The sequence below is a fragment of the Mus caroli genome, chromosome 7, assembly GCF_900094665.2.
Source record: "Mus caroli chromosome 7, CAROLI_EIJ_v1.1, whole genome shotgun sequence".
Lineage (NCBI taxonomy): Eukaryota > Metazoa > Chordata > Mammalia > Rodentia > Muridae > Mus > Mus caroli.
The window spans coordinates 18,168,695-18,184,413 of record NC_034576.1 but is presented as its reverse complement, the minus strand read 5'-3'; the positions used below and the strand labels follow the sequence as shown (position 1 = coordinate 18,184,413).

The following is a 15,719-nucleotide window of genomic DNA, read 5'->3' as shown; positions in this document are numbered from 1 at the left end:
GAAGAGGGAGTCAGATCTCATTACGGATGGTTGTGAGCCACCATGTGGTTGCTGGGATTTGAACTCTGGACCTTCGGAAGAGCAGTCGGATGCTCTTACCCACTGAGTCATCTCACCAGCTCCTGAGCCATCTTTTTGATCCCCCTTTTTCTTTCTTTTGAGACAAGGCCTTAGATATTCAGGACTGACCTCAAGCTCTCTGTAGTCAAGGGTGACTTTGAACTCCTGACTGGCCTGGTTTATGTGGTACTGGGGATCGAACCCAGAGCATCATGTATGTTATCTAACCAAGTCACGTTTCAGTTCCCATGCTATTCTTTGTAAGATTTATTTTATCATGTATTTGTGTCTGTGTGAGGGTTTGTGCACGTGTGTGGATCCATGGAATTCAGAAAGTGGTTATCCTCACAGCAGACATGCCCTATGAGACAGACATTGCTGTCATCACCAGGTTCCAGTTCAGAGATGTTAGGGGACTTTTGCAGGGCACACATCAAATTATATGGCCAGGCTATGTCTTGGATGAAGCCAGAATTTTGGCACTGTTAGCACATAGGTGCTAGTGCAGACTGAGTGCTGAATGCTGCCAGAGAGGAGTGACCTTCTCTTGAGGGTGGGAATACACAGGGTAGCAGGCCCCATGGGTGCTGCTGATCAGAGGTGAGGTGGAGTAAGGACACAGTGGGAGGCTGGGACCTCATCCTCCACTAGGCTGTACCAGTATGCGCCTCCCAAATTGGCCACAAGGTTATGGCCTCTACCCATCCACGGTACGGAGAGGGTACCTTGAAATCTCTGAGTTGCTGGTGTCTCCCCCTGTCCTGTCCTGACTCTGCTGGTCCCTCTTTCTCTTGGAGCCCAAGGCCTGCTACACAGACCAGGCTTACCCTGATCTGTTGGCCCTCCTCCCTCTGCTCTGAGTACCTGTGTCCCCACCTCCCCACAAGGAGCTACTCAGGAGGAAGTGGCCCCACACGGTGGTGGTCCTGGCAGAAGGCAGAAGGGCCACGCTGACAAGTACACGCTCTACAGAGGCTGGTGGAAGGAAGGGCATGCGGCGAGTGGGGATCACTGCTGTGCCTTGCTCAGTGTGTGCTCACTGTGTGTGTGTGTGTGTGTGTGTGTGTGTGTATGTATGTATACATGTATACATTACCTACTTTAAAAACAAAACTATTTTATGTGTTTGTTAGTTAGGCAAGGCTATCCCTGATTCTGCCTCCCAAGTACTGAGATTATAGGTGTCCACTGTGTTTTGCTCTTGTCTTGTTCCCCTCCTTCCATCCTTGTATGAGATAGGGTTTCTCTGTGTAGCCCTGGCTGGTCTAGAACTCACTCTGTAAACCAGGCTGGACTTGAACTCAGAGACTCACCTGTGTCTGCCTCCCAAGTGCTGTGAACAAAGGCGTGTGCCACCACATTTTGTCAGTTCTTGAGCCTGTTGGCTACACTGACGTCTATTAGGGGATGATCTAAGTCCATGATTCTTTGAGCTCTTGTTGGCTGGAGTAAAGCAGCATGCCCCTGAGGTGTGTTCCCTAAGGTGTGTCCCCTGAGGTGTGTCCCCTGAGGTGTGTTTCCCTGGAGTGATCAGTGCTGAGTCTTTCATTTTTGCTCATCTCTGACAGAACATAGAGGTGGCTCCCATTCTCCATAGCTTAAAACATTGGAGTGGTCTGCTGGGTACAGTGGCACACACCTATAATTCTAATACTGTGGATGCAGGCGATGGTTCTCTGTGAGTTCTGGTCTACAGAGAGAGTTCCAGGACAGCCAGGGCTACACAGAGGAAACCCTATCTCGAAAACCAAAATAAAACAACAGCAACAACGAAAACGACACAGTGGATGGGGTCAGCAAGATGGCTCACCCAGTAAAGGTGCTTGCCACTAAGCCTGCTGCTTTGAATTCAGTCTCTGGGCCCCACGTGGTCGAAGGGAAGAATCAATTCCCCACTCGTTGCCCTCTCTTCCACATGAATGCTCTGACACGCAGTTGTGTCTTGTGCATACACACAAATAAAGAAATGCAATAAAAATAAAACCAAATGAAAAATCACTGCAAGTGTATTCTGTCTCCCTCTGGAGGCTGGGGTCTGAAATGGTGCTCACTGGCTGCAGCGCAGGGGTCAGTGGGGCCGTCCTCCCATGGGCCCTTGGGAGAATCCCTTTCTTGCCTCTCCAACACCTGGCAGCTGCAGCTGTGCTCTGGCTTATGTCCTGGCAATCTGGTCTGAGCCTCTGAGGTCACATTCCCCTCCCCTCTTCTGTTTCTAATCTCAGGTTGTGATCTGCCCTGATAATTCAGGAGAGTCCTTTCATCTCACCGTTCATAGCAGATCTATAAAAGTCACTTTTTGCCAAATAGTGGAATGCTCACGGGTTTAGGAGAAGGCCATGGATATCTTTGGGCACTTTGGAAGGGGCGGGATCAGTGTTCACCTCATAGATGTGACCTGATACATTCATTGCAGTGGGTTTTGATTTCATGTTGGTGTTGTCTTTGGCCAGGTAGACCTGTTCATGTTGGGTTCTATATCCTTTTGGAAGGACCCCAGGAGTTTTTTGTTTAAGTTTCAGACATAGGACCCAGACATTGTGCATACTTGGTGAGTGCTCTACCACTGATCTAGCCCCTCTATGGAGGATTCTAGGCAGGGGCTCTACCACTGAGCCACGCCCCCAGTGTCTCATTCGGGGTCACTAGGTGGGTGGTCTACCACTATTTTTCCAAAATTATTTATTTATTTTATCAGGAGGTAATGTTAGCATGATTTATTTATTTATTTATTTATTTATTTATTTATTTATTTTGAGACAGGGTTTCTCTGTGTAGCCCTGGCTGTCCTGGAACTCACTCTGTAGACCAGGCTGGCCTCGAACTCAGAAATCTGCCTGCCTCTGCCTCTCAAGTGCTGGAATTAAAGGTATGCGCCACTACTGCCCAGCTTTTTTGTTTTGTTTTGGACATGATCTGTTGTTGCATTTAGATTTTTTTTTTTTTTTTACTGGAAAGAGCCAGAAGACAAGTATAGTTTTAGAAAAAGAATATACTGTCTATTCTTACTTTTTCCTTTATTTTACACCCAGTTTTCTCTGATGCAGAAAAATCATAGTTTCCAAAGAGTAAAAATTTTTTAATGAATATTTTTATCTTATGTGCGTTGGTGCTTTGCCTGCATGCCTATCTGTGTGAAGGTGTCAGATCCTCTGGAGTTACAGTACATGACAGTGAGCTGCCATGAGGGTTCTGGGAATTGCCAGGCAGTGGTGGCACGCGCCTTTAATCCCAGCACTTGGGAGGCAGAGGCAGGCGGATTTCTGAGTTTGAGGTCAGCCTGGTCTACAGAGTGAGTTCCAGGACAGCCAGAGCTATACAGAGAAACCCTGTCTTGAAAAACTGAAAAGAAAAAAGAAAAAAAGGAGGGTGCTGGGAATTGAACCCGGGTTCTCTGGAAGAACAGCCAAGGCTGTTAGTTTGTTGAGCTATCTCTCCAGCCTCAGTAACAATTCTTTCCTTCCTTCCTTCTTTTTTTTTTTTTTTTTTTAAAGATTTATTTATTTATATGAGTACACTGTAGCTGTCTTCAGACACACCAGAAGAGGGCATCAGATCCCATTCAGATGGTTGTGAGCCACCATGGGGGTAATGGGACTTGAACTCAGGACTTCTGGAAGAGCAGTCAGTGCTCTTAACCTCTGAGCCATCTCTCTAGCCCAACAATTATTTTCTTTATCCTGAACAATACCAATGCAATCACTAGTGAGACTTTGGAATAAAGGTTAGATTTCTTTGCAGCCTCTTTTGCCCTGAATCCGTGTATCCCACTTGCTAAAACCCTGTGTTCTAGTCACATCAGAATTCTGCAGTGTTATTCTTTTTTTTTTTTTTTTTTTTTTTTTTTTTTTTTTTGGTTTTTTGAGACAGGGTTTCTCTGTGTAGCCCTGGCTGTCCTGGAACTCACTTTGTAGACCAGGCTGGCCTCGAACTCAGAAATCCGCCTGCCTCTGCCTCCCAAGTGCTGGGATTAAAGGCGTGCGCCACCACGCCCGGCGTGTTATTCTTTCTTTGAAGTACATTTGTTTCTTGGAGCCTGTTGATTGTCCCCTCCCTCCTACCCTGGTTCCTGAGGCAGGAGGATTGCTTGAAATCAGAAATTCAAGATCAGCCTGGTCAATATAACCAGAGCCTACACAAAGAATTTTCATAGTTCCAGAGTCAAAGCTGGAGCTAGGGGTGCATCCAGAGAGGCCCAGTTTTTCTGTCTGTTCCTCCCCTCTCCGCATAGGCAGCTCCTTCTCTATTTGAAAATTTTTCATTTATGTTTTTCAAAATACGAACAAACTCAGATAATTTTTAGTCCCTCCCATTTGTTTTTACAAAGAGGACTTGGTGCATACATTCTACACTGGGTAAAATAGTGAAAATCCGCACTCCTTTCTTTTCATGGAGGCACTTCACTGTGGATCCAGCGCAGGACATTCAACTAGATCTGTCCCTGGACACTTGGTTACCTTTGCTTCTTGCTACTTATAAGCAGCGGGGAAGGAAAGCCTTGTGTATGTGGTGTTTTCTTAAGGATCTTTGAGCAGGGTAGCGACCTAATCAGTTGGTTTTGGCTGACAAATAGAAAATCTGGCTGGGAAAAGCTTGGAGGTGGGAACAAGGTCAGTTGGACTAGGCTTGCGACAGGTATCTTTTACCCAGGTCACCATGTCACTAGGGTAGATGTGCCTGTATGAGGATGGATGAAAGTGAAGTGGTTTCAGCATCCTTCTTGCTTCGGAGGGAGGTGACAGGAACAGACCCCTCCCCGGGGACTGCATTCCTCTTTCCTGTGGGGGGGGGGTTCTTGGGGGATTGCCATCAGTGGAGCACCAGGGGCTCACAGAGTGTTCAGTTCCCCTCCCCCACCTCGCAGGGTGACCCGCTTGGCGTCTGAGAAGCGGGAGCTGGAGGCACAGCTGGGCCGCTCCCGAGAGGAGGCTCTGGCGGGGCGGGCAGCACGCCAGGAGGCCGAGTCGTTGCGTGGGTTGGTGAGGGGCCTAGAGCTGGAGTTACGGCAGGAGCGTGGCCTCGGGGGTCGGACTGCTGGCCGCCGCAGCCAGGATTGTCGCCGACTGGCTAAAGAGGTGAGGGGGCGGATGCGGGGAGGGGGCGCCGCAGTGGACGTCGGCCTGCTCTGGACCTCAGCGGTCCCTGTTTCCCTCCGCAGCTCGAGGAGGTGAAGGCATCGGAGCGTAATCTGCGCGCAAGGCTCAAGACACTGAACAGCGAGCTGGCCATGTACAGAAGGGGGTGAGGGGCGTGGCCTATGGGGTGGGGCAAAACGAGGGGTGGAGTGAGAAGCTGGTTTTAGGAGGTGGGCGGGGCCTGTGGAGAATTTGGTAGGTCCTGGAGGTAGGTCGGAGGTGTAGGGTGGATCCCAGAGGTAAGAATCAGGGACCTAGCTTGCTGACCTTGATTGGCATAGGGAGGGCTTCCAGGAAGGGAGCTGTAAGAGAAGGAAGACCTTGGGAAAAAGTCTGTTAGGTATTAGGACATAGGGAAGTAGCAGGTTCTGGAAAAGGACTTGGAGAAGGTGGGGTATAGAAAGGTATCTGTGAGCTGGGTGGCAATGTTTCGGGAGATAGAATGTGGGACTCAGGGTACAGAGAAGGTGGCACCAGAGTTGGATTGAGCTAGTGGATGGGAAGCTGACAGTGGACTCCGTGCTCCCAGGAGACGCACCTTGCCGCCGGTTGCAGTCAGGGAGGGCCGAGCTTCATCGTCTCGAGAGCGCTCCACATCCCGTGGTCGCGCGGTCACTCGCTCCTCATCACGGGAGAGCAGCCGTGGTGCCCGGGGTCGTGGCCGGCCAGCACACCCCTCGCCCTCACCCACAGGTCTGTGACCGACCCGTCTTGCTGTGGGGGAGATGGAGTGGTCTAGGGATGGGCGGCTATGCAAGCCAGGATGCAAGCCACCCTCCTCCCTACACTGTCTAGGTAGTCGTGCGCCCCGTTTTGACCCCACAGCCTTTGTGAAAGCCAAGGAGCAGAAGCAGAGAGAAATCAGGATGAAGTAAGTCAGCGCAAATTTCCCACCTCTGTTCTGTGCTCAGTCCTTACCGCACTTCTTCTCATCTCTCACCAAGCTGTAGATAAAGCCTTGTCTCTTCTCTGGGCTCCTACTTCTCTCCCCGCTCCACCTCCCCTCTCTGTCACCTAACTCTGCTTTCCTGTGCTCCCAATCTCCTCCCTTGGTCCTGCTGTCTCTCCTTGTCTCTGTTATCCCCGCACCCCGATTCAGCCCCCTCTTGTGGCCCTGCCCCCTCCTGACCTCATTTTGCTCTCCTAACCCCTCAGGTACATTGCTTGTTTTTCCCACCCTCACATAGCAACGTCTCCAAGTGACCTCTGGCTGGCCACCGATTCTGGCTGTAGTTGGTGCACATTCCTAGTCTTTGGTTTTCTAGGCAGCAGCAGCAGCAGCGGAACCGAATGGGCAGTGGAGGAAGCGGAGACGGTCCGTCCGTCTCATGGTCTCAGCAGACTCGGCCCGCTGCTGCTGTGACGGGCCGAGGGGATGCAGTTAACCGCTCCCGGAACCGCAGCTCCTCAGGTACCAGCCGGGAGAGGCATTGTGGCTGTGGGCGGTGGGCGGGCCATGTGGCTCCTGGGCCTCACGCCCTTCGTCTCCCCCTAGTGGACAGTTTCCGCAGCCGCTGCTCGTCAGTCAGCTCCGGCAGCGAGCTGGAGGATTTCTCCCACTCGGTTTCCAGAAGGTAATGCTTGGACTCGGGGGAAGGACGCTTTGGAAAGGGTGCCTGGGGAGAATGGAAGCAATCTTTTTTCAGGGAAATTAGGTGATGGATGTTGGAGGTCTTAAAACCACGAAGTGGGTCAGGAGGGAGGTACCAGAGATACTCTGTGGTCCTTGATTGCGTCTTTTTCTAGTCGCCGCTGCCGTGGCCGAGGGAAACCACCCAGTCCCACACCCTGGAGCAGGTCCAAGACGGTGAGGCTCATTCCCAGGCTGGGAGGGTAGTATTAAACCACAGAAGATCAATCGTCATCTGTATTCTATGATTCTCTGTCCTGGGGATACCAGTTTGTAGAGGGGACTCTAGAATGACCCTTGAAGCAGGGTGTTTGGGGGCCCTGGGCCTCGTAGGCAAAATCTTAGTGGCCACAGTACGTTGTTTTAAGTTTTGGACTGAGGATGTGGCTCAGTCGATAGAATATCCCTCTAGCTAAAGGCCCTGGGTTCCATATAAAGTGAGTATAGTGGCACTGCTAGGCTTGTCAAACCAGCACTCAGGAGGTGGAGGCAGGAGTTTTTGAAGTTTAAAATCAGCCTTAGCTACAGAGTGAGTTTGAGGCCCACCTGGTGTACATGAGATCTTATGTCAAAAGGAAAAAAGGAAAAATATTCTTGTCTCAAATGATGCCAGACCCTCAAACCTGGCTCCTCCTTCTGTCATGACTCAGGGAGTCTGGGTAGCCTCTGCCTCAGGCTTTTCTAGTTCATTGGATGGCTCTTGTGTCAGGAGGCTCTTGATATAGTGGCAACCTGCAGGTCCTCAGATTCAGAAGTCCCCGTGGGACTTGGGGGATAGGAGTGAAAGGGGGTTGCCTGACCCTTTCCTGCCTCTCTCGTCACCAGAAGTCTACCACTCAAGAACGCAGTGATCACCAGAGACATCTGGCCAGTTCTGGGGACTGGGTCCCCATTAAAGGTGAGCCCAGGTTGTCCCATATTTGTCCCTCCTGTCCCCTCCTTCTCTCACCCCAGAACCCTTTGGGGTGTTAACAAGGGGAGTTTATTTGTCCTTGCTGCACTAGCCCTTCATGGTCCCTACCCCCACCTCTGTTTTCACAGAGTACAGCTCCGACTTCCAGGGAGCTGACATGGCTGAAATCGATGCCCGCCTGAAGGCTTTGCAGGAATACATGAACCGGCTGGACACGCGGTCATGATCCTGGAGAGGTGGTATTCTGATTTCTCATTGTACCATCAGTGGGTCTGGTGTGGAGGCAGCGCCCCTCCCGTGTTCCACATCGCCAGGTGCTCCTGGAGTCTCAGTGTGTGAGGCCCTGTCTCCCACCTCTCCCAGTAATTCATTCTAGGAGAAGAGAGTGTGTATTTTGTAAATAAATATGGTTGTTCTTGGGACCCCCTAGTGTGTGATTCAAGGGTAGACCTGGAGTGGGCAGAAGTGAGGATGGAGTTGACAGTGCTAACTGTGACCTGGAGGCCAGAGGGCAGCAGTGAGCCCTGTGTCTCCAGAGGAATCCCAGCAGAGTTAGATGTGCCTGGCTGTATGGCAGGGCAGTGGGGTCTTGCAGCATGGCCCACACTGTCTGGTTCTTTTGAGCTGCTGTGGGTGACATTGGGACCTGCCTGGTATTGATTTCTGGGCTCTCACCCGAGACCTCTAGGTTCTAAGCTGTGATGTGAATTCTGAGCCAGGCCCTCTGGGGTCTTAGTTCAGCACTGGGCTGTTGGGTTTTCCTGTACCAGTGAGGATGGAGTGGTATGAGCAGGAGGAGTGGCCCGAGATATGTGGAGAGATAATGAAGGGTCATGTGGCCGAGATTCACTGGAGGGAGCATGGTTGGTGCTGAGTCTTTATTGGGGGTCACTGGGAAGAAGCAGGTGGCAGGAGGGATTTCGGGGGGGGGGGACACTAGATCTCAAGGTCTCTTACTCTCGGTAGTGTTCCCAGCGTTGGATGACCTCATAGAGTTGGTCACCTGGAGAGAGAGTGCTTTGCACATCCCGGTGTCCTTTGACCTCATAGTTGGATCTCAGGAAGCCCCGAGACACCCCACATTCCAGAAGATTTAGGGCAGCACGGAGGGCCCGCTTTGCAGGTACCCGGTCTGCATGGGGGAGGGACAAGATACAGAAAGTTAGATGGGCTTTTTGAAGGGCAGAGAGAGAGAGATGGGTAAACTGCCCTCTGTGTCAGCTTCCTCATCTGTGAGGAGAAAAATCAGGCATCTACCCATAGGGCTGTGGGAGATAAATAGTTAACTGTCAATAAACCACAAACGGGAGCCTAGCACAGGGGGACCCTTAGGAAGCGTTGCCTGTTATGATTGCCACTTGGCCCTGGCCCTCTGCTCTCTGGGTGCTGGGTCTGTCCACACAATTAGCTGTCACCTGTGAAACACGTCTTAGGTACCTGAGGAATTAACTGGTTGAATTGAGGCAGGGTCTCTAGCCCAGGCTGGCCTGGAACTCTTTTGTAGCCCAAAGGGATCAGCTGGAATGGATCCTGTTCCCGGCTGCCAGGGCCTGTGCATGCCAGGCAGGTAAGCTATCAACTGAGCTACAGGTGCTACCATGTTTTATTTTTTTGAGACAGGGTCTTAAACTCACAGTCCTTTTGTTTCTACCTGAGGAGTGCTGGTATTATTCCTGTATGCTTCTGTGCTTGGCTCCCCCCACTCCCCAAGTCAGCTTCTCCCAGCATACGATCTAAATTATATGATTTTACCCAAAGATAAAAATGAGGTACAGGACTTGAACTCTCTTACGAGAGATTATGAGCATATAGGTGGCAGAGCCTTAGCCCCTTTACTCCCCACACCATCCCCAGTCCAGGACGTTGAGTACTTACCCATGAAGTTGCCCATGAAGGTGATGCCAATAGACATGGGATTCCAGATGGGCCCTGTGTGGTCACCCTTGATGTTCCACCCTCGGCCTTCATAGACATGACCGTCCTCTCCAATAAGGAAGCTGTGAAGGAGGGGTGGAGCTCGATAAGGGTAGGGGGATTTCAACATCCTTCACTCATCTTCTACAGTATTAAGACAACCATACCCATTTATTGCACCTCTGCCAAGCATCTTTGTAGCAACTGGTGAACTGCCACCCCCCAATTTACATAGACTCAGAGAGGCCCAAAGTCATACAGAAATCATATCATTAACGACGCAGCAAACCATTGCCTGTGGGTAAGGTTGGGATTTATTGTTTCCTCCTGTCTCCCCATGCCTGTGAACTCACCCCACCCCACATCAAGCCCCTGAGGTTGGTACTGATGCCTTCCCACAGGCAAAGCTGACAATTAGGGACCCAGAAAACCACTTACCTGCACAATATAACAGGCTCAGATGGCTCTGGCCCTCAGAAGTCTGTCCTTGGGTCAGTGAGATGGCTCATCCAGAAGAGGCCCTTTCCTAAACTTGACAACTGAGTTCTATCTCTGAGGCCTGTCAGAAGCCATCTAGGAAAGGCTAAGGGTAACCGGTGACTTTCCTGGAGGTGACCCACCAGTTTTTGCATGGCTTAAGATGGGTGAGCTCTGAGAGGTGAGGTCCCAAGAGACTTCATCCCAGGATTGCTTCTTGAAGCTGATACGCCTTTCCTGTCACTATTACATAGCCTAAGGATTCCTGGGCATTAGCCCGCTCCATTGAGCAAATTCCTGCAGATCAACATTAAGATGAATTTTTATGAATTAATGTTGTTTAGATGAATTACTGATTTTATAGAATTCCTGATTTGATTCAAATAATTTTAGAAAGAAAGTGTTAGAAATGGTTTTAGTTGTTTTGTCAGAAAGATGTAATAAAATCAGAATCAAAACTAGAATGTGCCCCCTTCTCATAGAACAGTAAGTAAAGGCTGCATAATAGGGAATGCAGTGAGCTCTCACAATTACACTAAGGAGAGAAATAGGCTTCAGACAGATTTGTGATGAAGGAAAAACATTCACTCTAGGTCAGGTCCAAGGATGAAGCCACAGGTGTGCACTATGATAAGCAAGGCCATGTGAAACTGTTGCTTTGAACTTATAATGAGCTTATAGATGAAGCAGTGCTTTGAACTTAATATCAGCATCCTTCTGTTACTCCTCCTCTGTGTAACATTTTATTTAGGAGATAAGTTTCTAAGAACTTTTGTCTATAAAAAGGTCAGAGAAAAGAAATAAAGTGTGGCTTGGGAGACTCTGCCACATCCATCCATCTATCCATCCATCCTTCCTTCCATCCTTCCAAATGTATGTGTGTGGCATTTGGAGCTCAGCCTCTTCCACCAAATGTATATATGTATATATCTGTTGTCTATATGTATGTGTGTAGGTATATGTGAATGTGTTTAAGCATGCATAAATACGGATAAAGGATTTTAATTCTTTTTCTTTTCTCTCTGGTTCACGAAGAATTAATGAGTCCCAAACCTCTTGCCTAGCCAGCAAGAGGTCCTTGAGCAGAGAGGTGAGAAACCAGTGCTTATTAAAGTACACACAATAAGGTTATAAGGCCAGGGATCATCTGTCTTTAGCCTTCATCCAATGCTGAGTCCTGCCCAGTACAGGCCCGCTAAGGTTGGGCCAGGCCCCCAGCAGGGACCAACATTCCAATAGGAGTGAACTGGCTGATTTCTGCAGGTTGTCCTCTGACCTCCACACAAACCTTGTGTCGTGCGTCTGCCTCTAGCCAAATAAACAAGTGTTAAAGAGTGAGTCTCCAAGGACGTTTGCTTTGGTCCAGCCTGCCTTGGCTCTTGGCGTCCTCTCAGGCATGACTGTGGACTCAAGGGTGGAGGCTGCATCTCTCTGGAGGTTTCCAGTCCTAGCCTGGTAGCAGATCTATGGATTCCACTCATTAACCAAGTCTCAAGTGAGAACTACCCCTAGGTGGGGCACCTTGGAGCTAGGTGAGCAGCTTCAAGTTGGACAGTGGAAGAGTCAGCCTCTGAGGTGCTGATGAGTCAGAGGATGCTGGGACTTGGGATCTAAGCCCCTGTGCGCCACTTAGGAAGCCAGCTTACAGTCTGCCTCACAGGAGACTGAATCAAGATGGGAACATGGCACCCAGAGCCAGGCTTAGTAAGCCTTGTGTCATGGCAAGCCGTGGGCCTTTATAAAAGATTCTCTTCTGGAAGACTAGTAGACACTTGGTGTGTGTGAGGTGAACCTGTCTTCAGCACAGGGACAAAAGTCCTGTCACTTTAGGGAGACAGCAGATCCCCCAGCAGAGAAGCCACTGGCTGACTCCTGCATCCCCTCTGCATTACAATGTCCTAACTTTGACACCACCTGGCCTTGGGTGGAGGAGGCACTGTGTGACTTTACAGGGATGCCTGCAAACCTCAGCCACCATCGTAAGATAGGCATAGTCAAGAGCATCATATAGGGGCTGGAGAGATGGCTCAGTGGTCAAGGGTGCTTACTGCTCTTGCAGAGGACTCAGGTTTGATTCCCTGGACCCACGTGGTGGCTCACAACTTGTAATTCAACTTCAAGAGGGATCCAAAGCCCTCTTCTGACCTCTAGGGCTATTGCACACACATGCTGTACAGACATACACTGAGGTGTATACACATCCACACGCACAAAGAGAAACACGCACACACACACACACACACACACACACACACGCACATATAGAGGTATCTAGGTAGTACAAACCCAAAGCTTCATTTACAGGCAAGGAAAGTGAGGCTCAAAGCCGTGGCCCCAGTTGACTCTTCCCTACCCCACTTCAATCTAGGGAAGGAGCTTTGATGCTGGAGCCTCAGAATGATTAAACTCTCAGGTGGGGCCGGGTGGGGTGGCACACGCCTTTAATCCCAGCACTCGGGAGGCAGAGGCAGGCGGATTTCTGAGCTCGAGGCCAGCCTGGTCTACAAAGTGAGTTCCAGGACAGCCAGGGCTACACAGAGAAACCCTGTCACAAAAAACAAAAAAACAAAAAAACCCCTCCCAGGTGGGATGGCCTAGGCACCTTTTAGGCTTCTGGCCCTCAGGTGCTTGGCAGAGCCGTCTTATGGAATGGGAACTGGCATTTCCAGTCAATTCCAGTCAGTTCTGCAGGCAACTGGCTCTCAGCGCAGCCTCAGAAGTCATAGGGTTCAAACAGGCCCAGGTATGACACCCCAGCCTCTGACACTGAAAAGCAGGTGTGACAGATCAATCTAAGCAGACCTTTGTGGCCAGCCAGTGGGAGTCTACTAACACCTGGGTCGATCTGTGCCTGTCCCTCACCCAGAACCTTCTGTGTGGATCCCGTTTGACCGCAATCCTCACCATGACCTTTGCGTCTGTGCCCCCTCCCCCCTTCCCACCCCGTCTTTGGCTGAAGGAACCTCCTAGCACTTGCCTCTGTGCTGGACACCCCAATCCCTAGCTTCCTTCTGCCTCTTCTAGAGCCACATCAAAGCCACAGGAAGCCTTCCCTTACCTAGGGATCTGACATCTCTCACCCTTACCTATTTTCCCCCCACCTCCATCCACCCTTATTGGAGATAAGATTTTGCTGAGAATGAGAAGCCCAGGCTGGCCTTGAACTCACAGCAATCCTCTTTTTTTTCTTTTCTTTTTTTTTTTTTTGCAATCCTCTTTCCTTATCCTCCCAACTGCTGGGATTACAGGCATCAATACTGTGCCTATCAAAGCCCTCCCCCCTAAAGCGTGTGTGTGTATGTGTGTGTGTGTGAGTGAGTGAGAGATGCGTGTATGTGATGCATGTAGGTGTCACGGACACCATCAGTCCATCAATAGTCGGTTTTCTCCTTCTGCCCGGGGTTCTTGGTCCACCCCAAGCACATCTTTTTCTGTCTTTATGCACACAGGGCTATAGTGATATGCTTCAAGCAATGTTCCCATCTAGAACTCTGGCACACAGGAGACATTAGCCCATAGCTTTGGGGCTCCTGCCATATGTTAGCCAGTTTCCTGGGTATTGGGTATTAGGGGCCGTAATACCGTTGACCTTTGCAGAAGAGGAAGCTGGGCCCTGAGCATCTGTTTCCCTGGCCCTGCCTTGCAATATGCCCACTCACTTGGTGCAAGGCTCAGTTAGCCTGGTGGTGTCCTGGTCAGGCCTAGGCCTTTAGGAAAGATACATATGAAAGTATAGCAGGGGTCACCTTGTATGTGAAGCAACTCCTGTCCCCTCTTACAGGGGAGAAAGCCTCAGCACCCACAGGAGATTGCACATCCAGCACCAGGAGGGTTGGAAGGTGTGGTTGACCTCCTTCAGCCCACTCCATACTCACTTGTAGGCTACATCGCACCAGCCCAGCTCATTCTTGTGGTAATGCTGCACATTGCGGGCCTGCTGTTCACAGGAGTCCGGGCTGTTGCAGAAGCTGCCGGCTGTGTGTGAGATCACCACGTAGCGAACTGGGTGCCTCAGGCGGCTAGAGCACTCGGATGGCAGGGCCCTCCACTCACTGCGGGGCACGATGAAACTGCAGGAGGTTGCCAGGCCCAGGAGGGCAAGGAGAGCGCAGGCGAACAACATGCTGGACGTGCCGCACAGGACTGCAGGGCTGTGTATGAGCCGGCCCTTGTTGTGTGCACTTTATCTTCTGGGCATGGTGAAGGGTGTGGGCAGAGGAAGGGCTTGCTTCACACCTGGGCGGGACGTTCCAACCCAGACCCAGCTTCCTCCTTTAACCAGAGGTGGGGCCGTGATGGAGCCTTTGCTAAGTGTCAGTAGGTGGGGAGAGAGGCTCTCTCGTCAGTTGTTTCCTGGGGTTTCCAAGGCTTAGCTCTCAGTGGGGGATTGTGTAACCTAACAGGAACTTGCATAGGTAAGGGGCCCAGGGCTTTGGCACAAACTTACTTCCTGCAGGTGGGGCTAACAAAAGTTCCTTTTAAGAATGTATCCCTGTCTGAGTGTCTCACATAGTTTAGGATGACTTTGAGCTCACTGTTTAGCCAAGGGTGACCTTCAGCTCCTGCTCCTCTGGTCTTCACACCCCAAGTCCTGAAGTTTCAGGTGTGCACAGCCTCTGCGCCTGGCTGCAGATCCCATAGGGTCCAAGTCTGAGGATGCTCAGCCCTAGGGGGCAGGACTGGAGGCTAAGTATGGGATGCCATTGCACAGCAGAGGAAAATGCTTGGAGACTGGAAGTCGCTTCCCAAGAAACGGCAGGCAGTAGTGCTTCCTGCCCAGTGTCTGAACCAGCCAGGGTGCCTGCATCCGAACTCCAGCCATTTTCTACTGCGTGAACCCACACTAACTACTTAACCTCTTTGTGCCCGTTTGTCTGACTGCAGCATGGAGTTGGTATCAAGGCTTCTGACCCCCAGAGTTGACCAGAATGAACTGGGTTTCAGCCCTTGGATGTCTGGCACATTGTGTCACGTGTATGTCACTACTACACCTTCAGGCCAGCTCCTTTTTGCATGGTGACCATCGCAGTTCTGCTCTGGAGAGAAGTGACACTGGAGGGTCACATTCATTCAGGTCTTGTGGAGAGCTGTCCCTGGGCTTCTGTCCCAGTCAGACTCCCATTCCCATGCCTCTCACCACACATGGGAATTCAGGGCAGACAGCCTTGTTCTTTGCTTTCACTTTGAATGGATTTGGGTATACCTCCCTTGGGGCCTCTCACATTCTCCAGGGATCTTCAGTAAATCTGTTTGCTCAAAAGTAAATAAATAAATTTTTAAAAATTATTTATTTATTTATTTATTTATTTTTGGTCATGCTACAGATGGAACTCAGGGCCTGTGCTTGGAAGGTAAGCACTTTACTACTGTCCTATGCCCCAGCACCTCCCTGGTGGATTCTAGGCAGGGGCTCTACCACTGAGCCACGCGCCCAGCCCCTCACTGGGGGATTCTAGGCAGGGGCTCTACCACTGAGCCACGCCCCCAGCCCCTCCCTGGTGGATTCTAGGCAGGGGCTCTACCACTGAGCCACGCCCCCAGCCCCTCACTGGGGGATTCTAGGCAGGGGCTCTACCACTGAGCCACACCCCCA

General features: G+C 50.7%; 2 protein-coding genes across 4 annotated transcripts in view; one reads left to right on the top strand and one right to left on the bottom strand.

Moving 5' to 3' along the window:
• The window catches only part of Ccdc61 (coiled-coil domain containing 61), a 19,878-nt gene extending 11,721 nt beyond the window's left edge, over positions 1-8,157 (top strand). Inside the window, exons 6-14 of one of the 3 annotated variants that reach the window (XM_021167840.2) lie at positions 4,922-5,132; positions 5,216-5,286; positions 5,722-5,885; positions 5,988-6,063; positions 6,458-6,603; positions 6,688-6,766; positions 6,939-6,999; positions 7,648-7,720; positions 7,864-8,157. In XM_021167840.2, the coding sequence (XP_021023499.2) occupies positions 4,922-5,132; positions 5,216-5,286; positions 5,722-5,885; positions 5,988-6,063; positions 6,458-6,603; positions 6,688-6,766; positions 6,939-6,999; positions 7,648-7,720; positions 7,864-7,961 (979 nt within the window). In that variant the 3' untranslated portion in view covers positions 7,962-8,157. Of the gene's footprint in view, positions 1-4,921; positions 5,133-5,215; positions 5,299-5,721; positions 5,886-5,987; positions 6,064-6,457; positions 6,604-6,687; positions 6,767-6,938; positions 7,000-7,647; positions 7,721-7,863 lie in introns of all 3 variants that reach the window. The other 2 variants (XM_021167839.2, XM_029480006.1) reach the window with 2 other exon arrangements.
• Positions 8,158-8,598: 441 nt separating this feature from the next.
• On the bottom strand, positions 8,599-14,946 carry Pglyrp1 (peptidoglycan recognition protein 1). Its single transcript, XM_021169026.2, has 3 exons — positions 14,002-14,946; positions 9,611-9,732; positions 8,599-8,867 (listed from the first exon to the last, which is right to left on the bottom strand). The coding sequence occupies exons 1-3, from the start codon at positions 14,247-14,249 to the stop codon at positions 8,689-8,691; spliced, it is 549 nt and encodes a 182-aa protein (XP_021024685.1). The 5' UTR covers positions 14,250-14,946; the 3' UTR covers positions 8,599-8,688.
• Positions 14,947-15,719: the final 773 nt, after the last annotated feature.